Source organism: Triplophysa dalaica, chromosome 9, assembly GCF_015846415.1.
Source record: "Triplophysa dalaica isolate WHDGS20190420 chromosome 9, ASM1584641v1, whole genome shotgun sequence".
Taxonomy (NCBI): Eukaryota; Metazoa; Chordata; class Actinopteri; order Cypriniformes; family Nemacheilidae; genus Triplophysa; species Triplophysa dalaica.
This window is the reverse complement of record NC_079550.1, coordinates 947,739-961,636: the sequence shown is the minus strand read 5'-3', so window position 1 is coordinate 961,636 and position 13,898 is coordinate 947,739. Positions and strand designations below refer to the sequence as shown.

General features: G+C 37.6%; 1 protein-coding gene across 2 annotated transcripts in view; it reads left to right on the top strand.

Annotated features, from left to right (window-relative positions):
* The first annotated feature begins 3,178 nt into the window (after positions 1 to 3,178).
* Positions 3,179 to 13,898, top strand: part of ppm1lb (protein phosphatase, Mg2+/Mn2+ dependent, 1Lb) — a 33,197-nt gene continuing 22,477 nt past the window's right edge. For both annotated transcript variants that reach the window (XM_056756194.1, XM_056756193.1), the window contains exon 1: positions 3,179 to 3,817. In XM_056756194.1, coding sequence (XP_056612172.1) covers positions 3,470 to 3,817 — 348 coding nt within the window. In that variant the 5' untranslated portion in view covers positions 3,179 to 3,469. The remainder of the gene's footprint in view (positions 3,818 to 13,898) is intronic.

Sequence of the window (13,898 nt, the reverse complement as noted above, 5' to 3'; positions counted from 1 at the left end):
ATGATGTGTTAATTACCCCTAGGTTCATTTTTCACCGGAGATGTCCTTTAAGTTCATGAAACCGAATCAGTTGCTGCCTGACGTTAGTGAGAGAAGGCATAGCCGATCATAATGCGACTTCGGTTAGAGAGGCGGGACTAAAGAAAGGCAAAGCGAATCCTATCAGCGACGTGATGTATGGAGGCGGGACTCATTGCAGAGAATGAAATAACCATTTGTGTTCCACAATATGCGCTATTACAGAACACGCTGTTGTGTCTTTAATTTCAATTAAATTATTCCTGGATAAATGAGTGTTGCATAAAATACGTAATAAGTAAAAAACACAAGACACAGGACGGATATCAGCGGTTATGTATATATGTTTGTAGATCAATTGTTTGGTCGAAATTCTTGTCCCAATTCCCAAATCAAGATCATTTCTAAATCACACGAGGTCCCCAGATAATACTATTCCTGTGCGATTCGGTGTTGACTTCTATGTTAGGTAACTAAGCAAAAACAATTATGAACAATTATTTACCAATCATTTTTATTTACAATTAACTTCCCAGCGTTCTTCAGTGAGCCTATCGCGAGGTCTCTTTGCCAGCCTCCTTCACAATGACTCCTATCCGCGAAACGTTAGTTCCACTGCAGAACATCGGAAAGTATTTATAACCTGCAAAATTGTTTAAGGGCAACTAACGTTAAGCAAAATTTACACATCTAGTTGACCTTATCGGCGTTCTTCAGTGAGTCCTCACGACGACGCTCTTTTTAGGCCTAAAGTTTCTTCACGACGACAGCCTGTGAGTTCTTCTTAGGGAGGAAAACGGAAAATTTTTAAAACACTACAAATAATACTAATATAAAACGTGGGATGCAATTAAGGAAATTGTAAGCGTTTTAATATGTACTTACCAGTAAAAATTAAAGTTTTACACATTACTTCCCTCTAGTGATATTCCTGATTCTCCTCGTCAGACTCAAAAGACCAAAAAAGTCCCACCTTGTGTAACCCATAACAATCAGGGTGTTCCTGAAGACATAATCTCAAAACGACCAATCATTTTAAACAAAGACATGAAAAATAATTTAAATAATTTACACTTTTGAGTTCATAACACTTATCAACCTTATTCGAAAGTTTTTTGCTGACAAATAATTTGATTAAACACATTTGTTTAAGTTTTGATGCCAAAACCTGGTTTTTTAAATAATGTTAAGTTATGATAACTCAATGTCTTTATTAATGACAACATTGGGGTTTACCGAAGCGTGTGTAGTGGTCATTGATATTTCAAGTTTTTGCTATATTATTTCATTTGATGTTACTAAAAAACTAAAGTAGGACTTATTTCACTGTGTGTTGATTAGTGGAATGAAGAAAAAAAAGTCAATTTAAGTGAAAATAACATAAAAAGGCATATTAAATAAATGCTAGATTTGAGTGCTTTTAAATATATTAAAAATAAATAAAAAAACATGTTGTGACATTTCTTGAAAGAGTGGTCGTAATCATACCATGGACAAATGTGTCCACCGAGGTCACAAACAGTGTCCTCTAATGAAGACAACCTATACAGTTAAACTGTATATTTGGCAATGGCGTATTTATTTATTTTTGAGTGTGTCCGTCTTAAAATATTTAATGGTACAGTATCCTGTGATTCTAGATTTAACTACCCAACTCAACTTAACTTTATTTATATAGCGCTTTTTGAAATTTTCATTGTTACAAGCAGCTGTACATGAGACACATTGAATACAAGAAAAACAACTAAGGTCATATACCTGTAAAAACAAGAAAAAGGTGAAAACAACAAAAGACAGACATACAAATGCTCCACACACACAATATGCATACATACTTACACACATTGACATAGACGCACACAAGCAAACATACTCGCACACACGCACAGTGAAAGCACACATAGGAGAGAGAACCACAGGTCAAATATTAAACAGACTATAAATTCTCATATGCAATAATAATTATGTCTAACTTCTAAATTCTAAAGCAGCCCCCCCGGCCAGGCAAATAGTGCAAAACAATATGCAAACGGTGGCGAGGAACCCAAAATTCCAATCGAGAAAAAAAACCTCAGGAGAACCCAGGCCCAAGCAGGGGATTCCAGTTTCCCTCTGGCAAAAGCTGCTGCCTCTGCACAAGCTCAACAGTGCTTGCACAACAAGGCTAAAATACAAAATAAATAAACTTATGAATAAGATAAATTATAGATTTAAGATTATCATTAACAATCTAATAGCATTTGAAGTCTTGTAGAAAAATTGTGTTAAGTTGCTGCGTCTTTTCCCCAGCTCTATCATCTCAGCTCTTGTCAGGTTATCGCTTCCCATTATCATGAGTAAGTAGAAGGCTGTCAGATGCAGTAATTAAACCTCTTATTCCCCCATGGAGCAAGAGTTGTCACCTTCATTTTTTAGAATGGAAATTTCAGAAAGCGACACACCTGTGAGAGTTGCCAAAGAAATATATTGCATGTGTACCAATAGCTGGTGTGTAGATTTTTTGTCACATCTCATAAAAAGAAAAACCTTTAATATACTTTACTGTTTGCTACAATTCTAGAATTCTTCATTATAATATACTGTATCTATTACTACACATTGATCATCATGAATTACGCAGTACTCGACCATGTGGGCCATACAAATTAGTATTTACTATACTGGCCTCCAAACTAAGCAAACACTGAAACTAAGAAAAATGCCTTGAAAGGTTTCACACCAGTCTTTCATTGTACTTTAGCCATGGAGTGCTTTTGACACACTTGTTTCTTTAAAACTGGACAGTATTGAGCCAGGAGAAAATATGTCAAAATGCCCATTTCAAGCTATATCTCAATTTTGACCAAATGTGTAGTTACGGCACTTTGCCTGTGTAGGCAGTATAGTTAACTTGTGGTAAATGTTAAAGGATCCTACAGTATTTACTAGCCTTTAGCTTCTCCTGCTCAATCACTGTGGGTAATACAGAATACTTTACATTAACAAAGTGTTGTAATTGATTTATTATGCTACAGTATTCTAGAATAATAAAAAACAATAAAGTATACTAGTTTTTTACTTCGATGATTTAGTATTGCGCGTGGAGCTAGGACGATGAATTTGGACTTTTATTTTGACAAGCATTTTGTTCAGCTGTATTTATATGCGCATAACAGATGTGTGTGAGAATTCAGCGCGAGGGCTATGAATGTCTGTCCGTCAGTGTCTCCGATTGACATCTGATTCTCGCTCTCAGCCACATAAACAGACACGTTCTCATGTGATGACTGATCTCATCTGATCTCATCGCATTCGCGTACTGTGCACCTGCAGCGTGGTAAAAACCATAGATAGCAAAAAATTGTTCGTGTTCATTGCAACGGATGTGCTTTTGAAGCGCTGGGGATAATATGCGTTAGCACAACATCAGCTCGTCGTTGCGCACGCATCAGTGCGCGTGCCGGAGGAGAGCATGAGCGTGCTGACCGTGCTGTGGAGAATCATGCGATATCTCCTCCTCAGACCCGGGACCCTGCTGCTCCTCTGCATCAGTCTGGCGCTCTGGAGCTATCTCTTCCACACGGATGACGTCAAGACTATCGTGCAGTCCATGCACGTGATGAAGGGGAAGAATGATAGAGAGCTTGTGGACGATGAGCATGTGTCCAGGACGTGGGAGTTCAGGAGTCCAGCTGCAGCGGTGTACTCTGTCCAGGGCAGGAGGGATCACATGGAGGACAGGTTTGACATCCTCCTCACTGACGCACTCAATGGGAGTCATCCGCACATCTTCAGCATCTTTGATGGACATGGAGGAGAGGTAATTCACGTGACGTGTGCATTTATCACACTTTAATGTGTTCTGGAGTCATTTCCTTAACGCATCGAAGCTTTAATGTAGTGAAATGTCAGAGTACCATTGTAGCAGCACTCTGTTTGTGTTGTCTCTACACTGAAGCATTCATTTTACTGTTGAATGTTTATACTGTCAGTAACATTAGAATAATTGACATTGAATATGAATGACGTTGTTATTACTACTACATTGGACAAATTAATTGTTCTTATCACAATCATTGCTGAAAAAGCTTAGCAACATTTAAATAAACTGGCCTGATGTTTCGAGGTAAAACAGACACAAAATGTTAAAATTTAAAGAACAATGTTAAGAACTTTAAAAAACACACAAAAATGATCAGATGTAAAATAATAAAATATTCTTGTAACAATATGAGATTCTGTGTTAAGAGTGTGACTGTCTGCATGTAAGTAAAAAACACATAACTTTAGTAACAATGTGTCTACAACAGCCGTATCCAGTCAGTGTGGACAAACATGCAGTTATAATGGGTTCTAAACAGGGCCAGACGACGCCAAACTCATCCAGACCACAAATTGCAACCACAAATCTATTTTTCATGCTATTTTTTTATTAAATGTTCATTAAATGTAGAACAGTTTGTTATCATAAAACAATGCGTCATCAATGCTTAATTAAACTGCATTGTTTAATTGCGATTTTCCTTACAGACATTGCGATTGCGGTTTGCTATTTAATGTTTCTAATTCAAGCTTCAACTCTATATTATGAATAGTGTGCCGCACAGTATGGGTATAGTTACCCTGCTAAAAATACAATCAAAGCCATTAGAGAAAGTCTAATTGTTTCTAATTTTATTTTTTTTTGTTGCTGTTTTGGGTATTATTGATATAGTAATTACTGTTGAACTATAGGTTGCCAGATTACACCACACCAATAGTATCCTAATTCCACTGTACACTAATTTTCATTAAAACAAATACAACGGCCATTATAACCCTTAAATCCATAAAATGTACTATTGTATCAGTAAATTAATAAAATGGTAAAAATGTTACACAGTTTGTTTTATAATTTTAAAATAGGCCTAGGCCTATTTGGGATTTTAAAAACGTGTAGAAAATTTCCTGAATGATTCCTTTCATTCCCGTGCGTCAAGGCTCGTCCATATTGCCAGATGCGTTTGTTGAGACATGCAGTGTGGAGACTGACTCAAGTATAAAGTGCAGTTTATACTCTTGCATAGGACCTAAGATGTAACCTTCCGCATAGCCTACCCTAGGTGTACCCTACGCTGTAGCCTGACGCGCACCTCTCCAAAAATGTAACAACGTGTCAACTCAATGCGGACCCTACACTGACCTCAAGCGCTGTGATTGGTCTGTTTGAACCCCTCCCTCAGGTCAAAAAACTCATTGGAGCTACATGGAGTAAAGTGTCTTGCTCAAGGACACACTGGTGGTGGCTGCTGGGATCGAACCAGCAACCTTTGATTTACCAGTTCAGTGGTTTAACCCACTAGACCACCATCTCCAATAGCATCATGATTACTCAAACTCATTTCCTAATGAATTATCTAAGTAAATTATTTGTGCTTCTGTATTTAACATCTCAAGCTGTAACAAAAGTGAAAGTTTACTTGCCGCTATCACTGCTAATTCTTCTCAAACGAGCTTGTTCTTCTTCGGCTCTTGTCTTGGTTACACAAGTTAACACGTGGGTGAGAACAGGACGCCTAGTGGTCATTGCCTGTCAACATGGACTACGACGCAGAAGTGTAAATGAAAACGGAGATGTAACCTACGGCGTTGAGGCTAAAGGCCTTGTTATACTCGACCCATTCGTTTGTTTGCCTGTGTGCGCGTACCAAATATGACGTCATCGCGGTGCGTCATCGATGGGTGAGCGTGAGCCGCGGTCGATTTTGGCTGATCAGGTACGCCTGTACAGACATCTTTTATGATCAATGTGAATGTTTTATATTGTATTCAGAATAAAACAGTATTTATCAACATTGTTTTGAACTGTTCTTATATCTTCTCATTTTATATTACATAAAGATATCCAATGGGTCAATCTATGGCAATGTACATTTAGCAGTCCCTAACCAACAATATGTAGAAATGTGTCTGCATTATGCACAGAAAAGTTTGATGTAAACATTAAATCAACAAACAATAGTTTGAAATGCATTTCCCCGTCCACACACGCGAGTATGAAAGACTGCCGGTGCGTCTAGTTTAAACGGTTCCTCAACGAGACGTGGGAGATGCGGAACGCAGGGCAGAGAAGCGTGAGTAATCCCACTCTCTTTCTCCCGCATTGTTTTTTTCTTACTACCGTTTACACAGTTCACAAGGGCAGTTCTAATTGGGAATAACGGAGGAGCGCTCACTCAGTTGGTTAGCAAGAATGTCACTCAAAGCGGGTTTGGATCAGACGTCCACATCGCAGCTTCTTGCGATTAACAATTGCGATTCGATTTCGATTAATCGTACAGCCATAATATAAATACATGTTAATAAATACAGTTTGGCAGGAGAAAGTTTCAAGAAAATAAATATTAAACTGATCATGTGGCTAAATCACAAAAGCACATTTAAACGATTTATACTCCAAGTGTATCTTTAAGGTGTCATGAACTAGCCTCTTTTATGTTTTTATACTGTTGTTTGAGGTCTAATTATGACGTCCGCTTGGTTTTTACTTTCAAGAACATAAAAATCAATAAGTAATATAGGCTATTTTCTACCCGGGATTTGTGACCTGCTCGACAAACGCTCGGTTTTAATGAGCGTGCCGCATTGAAGACCTAAGTAAACTGCAGTAAACGCCCACTGCTATGATTCGATAGCTGTTTGCGTGGGAGCCTTTTGTGAATTTGGTTAGAGATGTAACGTTAGGTTACACATTGACACTATTCCCACAGGATTAATATTATCTGGGGGCCTAGCATCAAAAGCTCGGGTTAAAATCGATCTCTTAATTCATGACTTCGATTTCCGAATTAGGCTTGTTAAAACAAAGTTGGGCCAAGTACCAAAACATCCTTGTAGCCAATCAGCAGTAAGGTACACAGTGCACAGGATGGACATCTGTCGAGCCGATCGCTGCCGAAAACGACAGATGTGGGTAGGAGTGTGTCTGTTTAGATGATTTGAACATCAACAACATCTATGAGAAATCGGACAGCCTGCCTTTAAACTGAAGATCCATTCTAGCCTTAGGTTTTATAATTATAAAAAATACACATAATATGCTTAATTGTATGTCTGAAGAGAATAAAATTGCAACGTGCTGTAAATGCTATTGACGCTAGAAACATGAACGTCACTTCCCGGTTCTCCCCTTGGCCAATCCGGGGCCGATTCTTATTGGGGATACACCGAATATTCAGCAAAGTGGCCAGAAGTCATTCATTTTAAATGTGAGCCAGCAGCGAACAGTGCGCGTTTGGCTGTTGAGGGCGTCGTGGAGTGTTGAAATCAGGTCAACTTTATGGTAATGAGCTATGACACGGTTCGGAGGCAACGATCATGACGTAGATGTCAATCGCAGAACGTAGAATTCCATAAGCGCAGCCCTGTAAACTTTGGTCTAGGTCAGAGTGCCAGAGCGTCTACAGATCTTTCTATAGCGTTGTTGGCAGGGCGGCCAGAGCAATTTTTTGACGCTCTTGACGGCGCCGGTGTGAACCCACAGTAATGCAGCATACCCGTCGGCAGTGTGTGGAACATTTTAAAGTGTCAGAGAAAGACATAGCACAGAACAGCCGGACTACATTTCTGAATGAAAGCATCTTCACCGGTCGGTAACTTGTGTATTTCAGACTGGAGCGGGTCTCACCACCAGGGTTTTTCTTGCCTCGAAATGAGGCGGAGGTGGTGCAGCACGCGTGTAGGCCCACCAACCCTTTAAGTGGTTTAAGATTAAAATTATATTAAAGTTCTAATAAGATTTAACTAATAAGTTACATAAAACATTACATTTATTCACATTTTAATATATGCTTTTTATCCTTTTCAACTAACTTTGTTGAAGCCCCTATTTAACCGGTCTTACTAAATGAGCAAAGCTCATTCACATCCTACGTACTCTTGTGGTTCACTAAGCTTTGAATGATTCGGAGATCTCTTGCATTGTTTAAACGAATCGGTTCAAATGAGTCATTTGTTAATTAAATACAATTCCCTGTATTAAACATCTTGTCAACTTGTTCTGTGTATCTCAGCCATGAGTGCACATTCTGAGAGAATGTCAGCTCTTGTGGGCGGAGTTTAGAAGAGAGACGGGGACTGAAATGTTTGTCAGTCGTTATTACTCGCATGAATGTTTTTTCTTTAAATAATTTTGCGATGTAGCCTATAATAACCCAACAGTTATCGTTTATTCATATTTTTAGCTTATAATGTTGAATGACACTTTTAAATGAAGTGTTTTGTTAAAGGGGTACAGTACATTCGGTAACACTTTTTTTTTTTAAATGTATGTATAATGCATTATAAAGAGTTATTAAAGGGTAAAATGCATTATAGTTCTTCATTATGTGTGTTGTGATGCATTATATGTAGTTGTAAAGAATTATAACCAATTTAAAATGTGTAGTGTAACAATGAATTGCTAAGTGTTATAATGTATTAACTGTAATTTTAATTGTTTATAAGACATTACAATGCATTAAAAGTAGGGTTTGACCAGCCATTTATTGGAACCGGACAGTTTTTGCGTTTAACTCATTCGCCATCAGCCTCTTTAAAAAAAAGTTTCCAGCCTAAGCCAGCGTTTTTTTACATTTTCACCCATCTTTAATGGCTCACAGTCAATTTTCTGTACAGAATATATGGACAAACAATATGTCAAATGAAAGAACAGAGACCCAGCTTTTAAACAAAAGAAACCGCATTCTTCTATCTTCATTTGTTCGTTTTTTATCACTCTGTAGATCTGGATAGGTTTCTTCAAAAATGCATCATTTTGATTAAACAGCTGAGATAAGTAACGTTTTTTGTCAAAGATTCCGCCCAGATTACAATCTGAACAATCATTAAAAACCGCTAAAACATAAACGTTCTAGGTTCTGGGATTCAGTACTTTTTCTCAGTGGTGTGTAATAGCGCCACCTGCTGTACAACAGTACTAACACTGATTGCCGTAATAACTCGTCTTTTGTGGGGAAGTTTTTTTTTTAAATGACGAGATAACTCGTCAATGGCGGTGAAAGAGTTAATACGCGATCGGCAACTGGCGGGGTTTTTTTTGCATTTAATTTTTTTTTCGGAAGTGCTCCCACCGCCACAACCACATTCGAATCAATCACGAAAATTTCATTTGTATAGAAGTATTTTGAAATATTTAAGGAGGACGTGAAGATTGCAATCTGCAATTTCTGCAATGGACAAGTTAATCGCGGAGGGACAAGAAATGCTGAAGGTAATGAAGAGCGCACAGAGGCACCAGCAGAAAAAAATACCACGCAGAGCAAGCGCATTGTTGACAATGCACGATGAAATTTTGGAAGAAATTTCTGAAGTGATTCAGGTCACGAGCAGCCCTACAGCACTGGAAATGCAGTGCTATCTGTCTGAGGCACAGCTACCAAGAAGCGAACAGCCGTTGGTGTTCTGGCATACAAATAGAAGCCGCTTTCCTGTGCTCGCAGAAGTTGCGCGAGTATACCTGTCTGCGCCTTGCACAACCATGGACAGCGAACGTTTGTTTTGCTCAGCTTCTCACGTGTTGGATGAGAAACGAAACAGACTTAGTTGTGACAAAGTTGAAATGCTTCTTTTTGTAAAGAAGAACATGCTTTCACTTTTAAAAATCCAGAAATAAACATCAGTTCTGTTAAGGATAATTTTTTTTATATTACATTTAGATTTAAAAAAGCACCAGCTGTAGCACTAAACTATATTTTATTTAACATTTTCTAATATTTTTTTATATATTTCGGTTAAATTTACTTTCACTGGTTAAGCCCAGTGAACCAAATTTAAGACCAAAAACTGAATGCAGATAAGTGAACATTTTTGTTCAAGTTGTTGATATTGTGTTGATTGAGTTGTTTTAATTGTTTAACTATGCAGTTGTTGCCCTTAAATTCACATGGATACAGTTGATCTATTAATTTTTATGGCCAGTTTTATGTAGTTTCAACCCAATAAAAAAAAGCTGAATGCTTGTCTAAATATATGTCTAAATATCTGAACCATATTTGGATTGAATGTGCTTATTGTGCAGTTACTGCATTTCATTTCAGATGGTTACAGTTATTGTTTTCAATAGCCAAAGCCAGTTTGGAGTGTGAAATACCAAATAATGTTTATGTATACTCCAAAAAATATCTTGTCGGAAATCGGTATCGGAAGCGACCAGTTTGCTTGTAAAAAAATCGGCAATGAAAAATCCTGATTGGTGCATCCCTAATTAAAAGATTAATTTCAATGCTTTAAAACAACTTTTATAATGCATTATACATACATGCTTCAAGGAAAGTGTTACTGTACATTCCTTCAGCAGTCAGAATATAGGCTATTCAAGAAGGTAGAGGGCTCCATTTTTTTATTTAATTTAGCCTACTTGTTTAACTCAATTTTATTTTAAGTTATATTGTATTATATTGAAATGCAAGACAAAATATGAAAATCACATTTTGACCATTCAGTTTGTCCAATAGTGAACAAATTGGCTTAATAAATAGAAGAAATGCGAAAAGGCAAAGTGTTTCATTTTTATTTGACTTCGGCCAAGGATTTTAATTTCGCTGCATCCATAGTTCTAATGCGTTTCTAATGTCTTTTGTCATGTCGTGTCCGGTGTAGACATGGTGTAAGTTGGTGGCAGATATGGCTGATGCTCGTTTCTGTATTCTGCTCTCACTTCCCTCATGTGATCAGGGGCTGGTTGGATAAACATAGCCATGATTTTAAGACAGTGTCTAAGAATTAGTCTGATGGACTAAAGTCAGTGAAGAATTACTGTTGCATTAATAAACTCATGGAAGTCTTTAGTCAGACAGTCTAAATTGTAGAAAAAGTAAGACACTGAACAACTTAAAACAAAATGCCTGACAGTAGGCCCTAAACCCGGCTTTTCTTTGCTGAGAATATTTGCATATTAGAGGATTACAATGCTGCCAAATTAATTTAAATGAATAAATTTTGTGATTACAGTGCAAATTTTTATAAAAATAAGGCTTGGATTACATTGACTGAGAACATTAATAGTGTCAATCGATCAGTTTCACAAACCATCACAGATCTAAAAAAATATATCTCCAGCGTTCCGGTGAATTGCATTGGTCTTTTAAAGCTCTTCCTCTTCTTATTGTCCATTTATAATATTTGCTACTGTAAAGCACAATACAAAGTCAGGCATGTTTTGAATCTAAACTAGATGACAGTTTATTGGTTTCCATGTCAACATAGATCGTAACGAAAAGTTAGCCAGGGGTCGATCTGTAACAATTTGCAAAGGCACAGAGTTGAGGATTCAAATGCAGAATAATAAAATGGGTAATCCAATGCACAATCCAAAAACAGGCAGCGGTCATAAACAGATAATCAGGCCGAAAAGGAGAACAGGGTAACTAAAGAAACTACAACATAAACACAATACCAAGCAAAGACTGACTGAGAAAACAAGGTTTAAATGGACAGAACTAAAAAGATAACAAGAAACAGGTGGAAGTGATTGAGTCCAGACAATGCCTGTGTCCCAATTCAGGGGCTGAGTTATTTGAAGGCTGCATTTCAAGGCGATTGCGTGACAGCAGCTCGACTGAAGGCTGGTAAGGCTGCCCTGATTCAAAGGTTGTTTAAAATGCATCCCCAAAACGCAACCTTATTTCCGTTAGTTTTTAAGGATAGAACGAATGTATCCTTCACAGCTTTGGCTATCCCGAGTGTAACACTCCAGCCTGTGTTCCCCTTGTGTTCTGCCTTATTCATTGTTTTCACCTGTCCCTCGTCATTGTTAATTAGTCTCGCACCTGATTCAGTTTTCCCTGAGTGTTTCCCCTTGTATTTAAGCCCGGTGTGTTCCTCAGTTATTTGTTTAGTATTGTATTGTAAACCCGGTTGTGGCTCCTGTGTTCTCCTGTTCCCGTGGCTGTTATCATTAAACCCCTTGGACTATACCTGTTTCGTCTCCATTCGTCTTCATCCATGTGCTGTTTTTACACCGAGATTCATTGCATGCCTGTAACGGCTGGACATTTTTAAACAATCATTCAAAGCTTAAGTTAAATAAAAGTATGAAATTCACAAAACGGTACATTTCAGTATTTTAATATTATATGATGTTATTAAAGGTAGAGTTTGTAACAAATTTGCAGTATATAACCAAAAACCACTAGGCCAGTGTTATATATTTTATTAGGCTGAGTACTTACAATATCTCAAATGTTACCAACTACCTGCAAATTGTTTGAATATCGCTGTTCGAAACAGTGACACGGGGCTGTGCAGTCGCCTGTATGGCATCATATCCGCGTATGGCTGGGCGATATATCATAAGATTCTTATGCTCTCAGTTTCTCAATGATTTACGGGTAAATGCTGCCACATCCGAAAGCCAGAGGACGCTCTTGCGCAGAAACTCAGAATATGGGAAACAGAAGAAGAACAATTAGTTCCAGGAAATGCCCGTGGTCATATTCTATCGCTGTTCTTCAAACCTTTTCAGGTATTTTCATGATAATAAAGTTGATTTGCATAATAGAAGAGTGTTGATTTTCAAATACATGTTATAAACGACTCAATCGAGAAGTGATCTTAGATAGAGCCATACTTCCTACTGATCAAACAACCATTGTTCACGGAATAGCTGTGCACAAAACATCTAATCGATTTAGACATGTATAATTAGCGTGAATCGCAATATGTATTGCCCGGCCCTTTATCCGCGCTACCTATTGTTACCGCTTTTCTTGATGTAGAAACTGCATGACGAGTAGAGATGCACCGATACTACTTTTTCCTTGCCAAACCGATTCTGATACCTGAATTCTGCGTATCGGCCGATACCGATCCTGATTCGATCCGATACTAGCACTGTTTTTCTTGATCAAAGTAGAGTTGCATATTTGAACTTTTATTGCCAGAGGTGATAAGAACTATCATTCTTAAGCATGTTTACTGTCAAGTACATTTTAAAATATCTGTACTTTATCAGAGTACTTTGGACAAAAAATACTTCCCTACAGTATGAATTACATCATACTTACTCCACTACAGTCCATAGACAAATGTTGTTTTTAAACGTTTAATCCATGAGTACATTCAAATCTATTACTTTCCTTAACTTAAGTATTTTTACTTTTAAAAGTAGATAAACTTTTAGTACTTAGCACTTTTAAACTGAATAAAACATAAAAAACAAAAATATGGTCTCATAAAGCACAGATACTTACAAAATGTTTAACATCTCCGTTTATTAAACAAAACTATCACAGTATAAAAGTCTCCAAACTCGCTCATGCACATCCTGACCACAAAATGATGCCCTTAATACATTCGCTTCTACGTTCATTAAAGTCATACGCATTGGCACATAATGACACGCTTAATGCACCCGCTTCACTCACGAGCACCCCGGATAGTTCAAAATAGTTAGAACACAAAGAGAAGAGATATGTTATGTCTTTAAATCATTGTACATTGCATCCATCCTCACGTTAAAAAAAATAGTTATTTTGTATGATTGACGCATTACATAGACCGCTTCCAGTGCTTGAATCTAATAACGTTACACTTAGCGAGTACTGTCTCCTCCAAAATGCATTTAAACAAAACCACAGTCTATTATCTAGTGATTATGAAGAATATTGAAAACTTTGGAACGAGTAACGTTCTGACTGTTCCCGGACACACGCATGCTGGATTCACACTGACAGATGACCGCACCAGCGGAGGTCAGAGTTTTTTAATTATGCTATTTGGTTTGTTCCTCGCATAAAGCTATCGAAATACATGACATTGAATACAGTGCATGACAACTTTCATGGTAATTTCCTGATAGTTAGTCCTTTTTGAAGCTTTAGAGTAACATCCACGGCTATCGCAACGGATTGGATTGAAGGGAA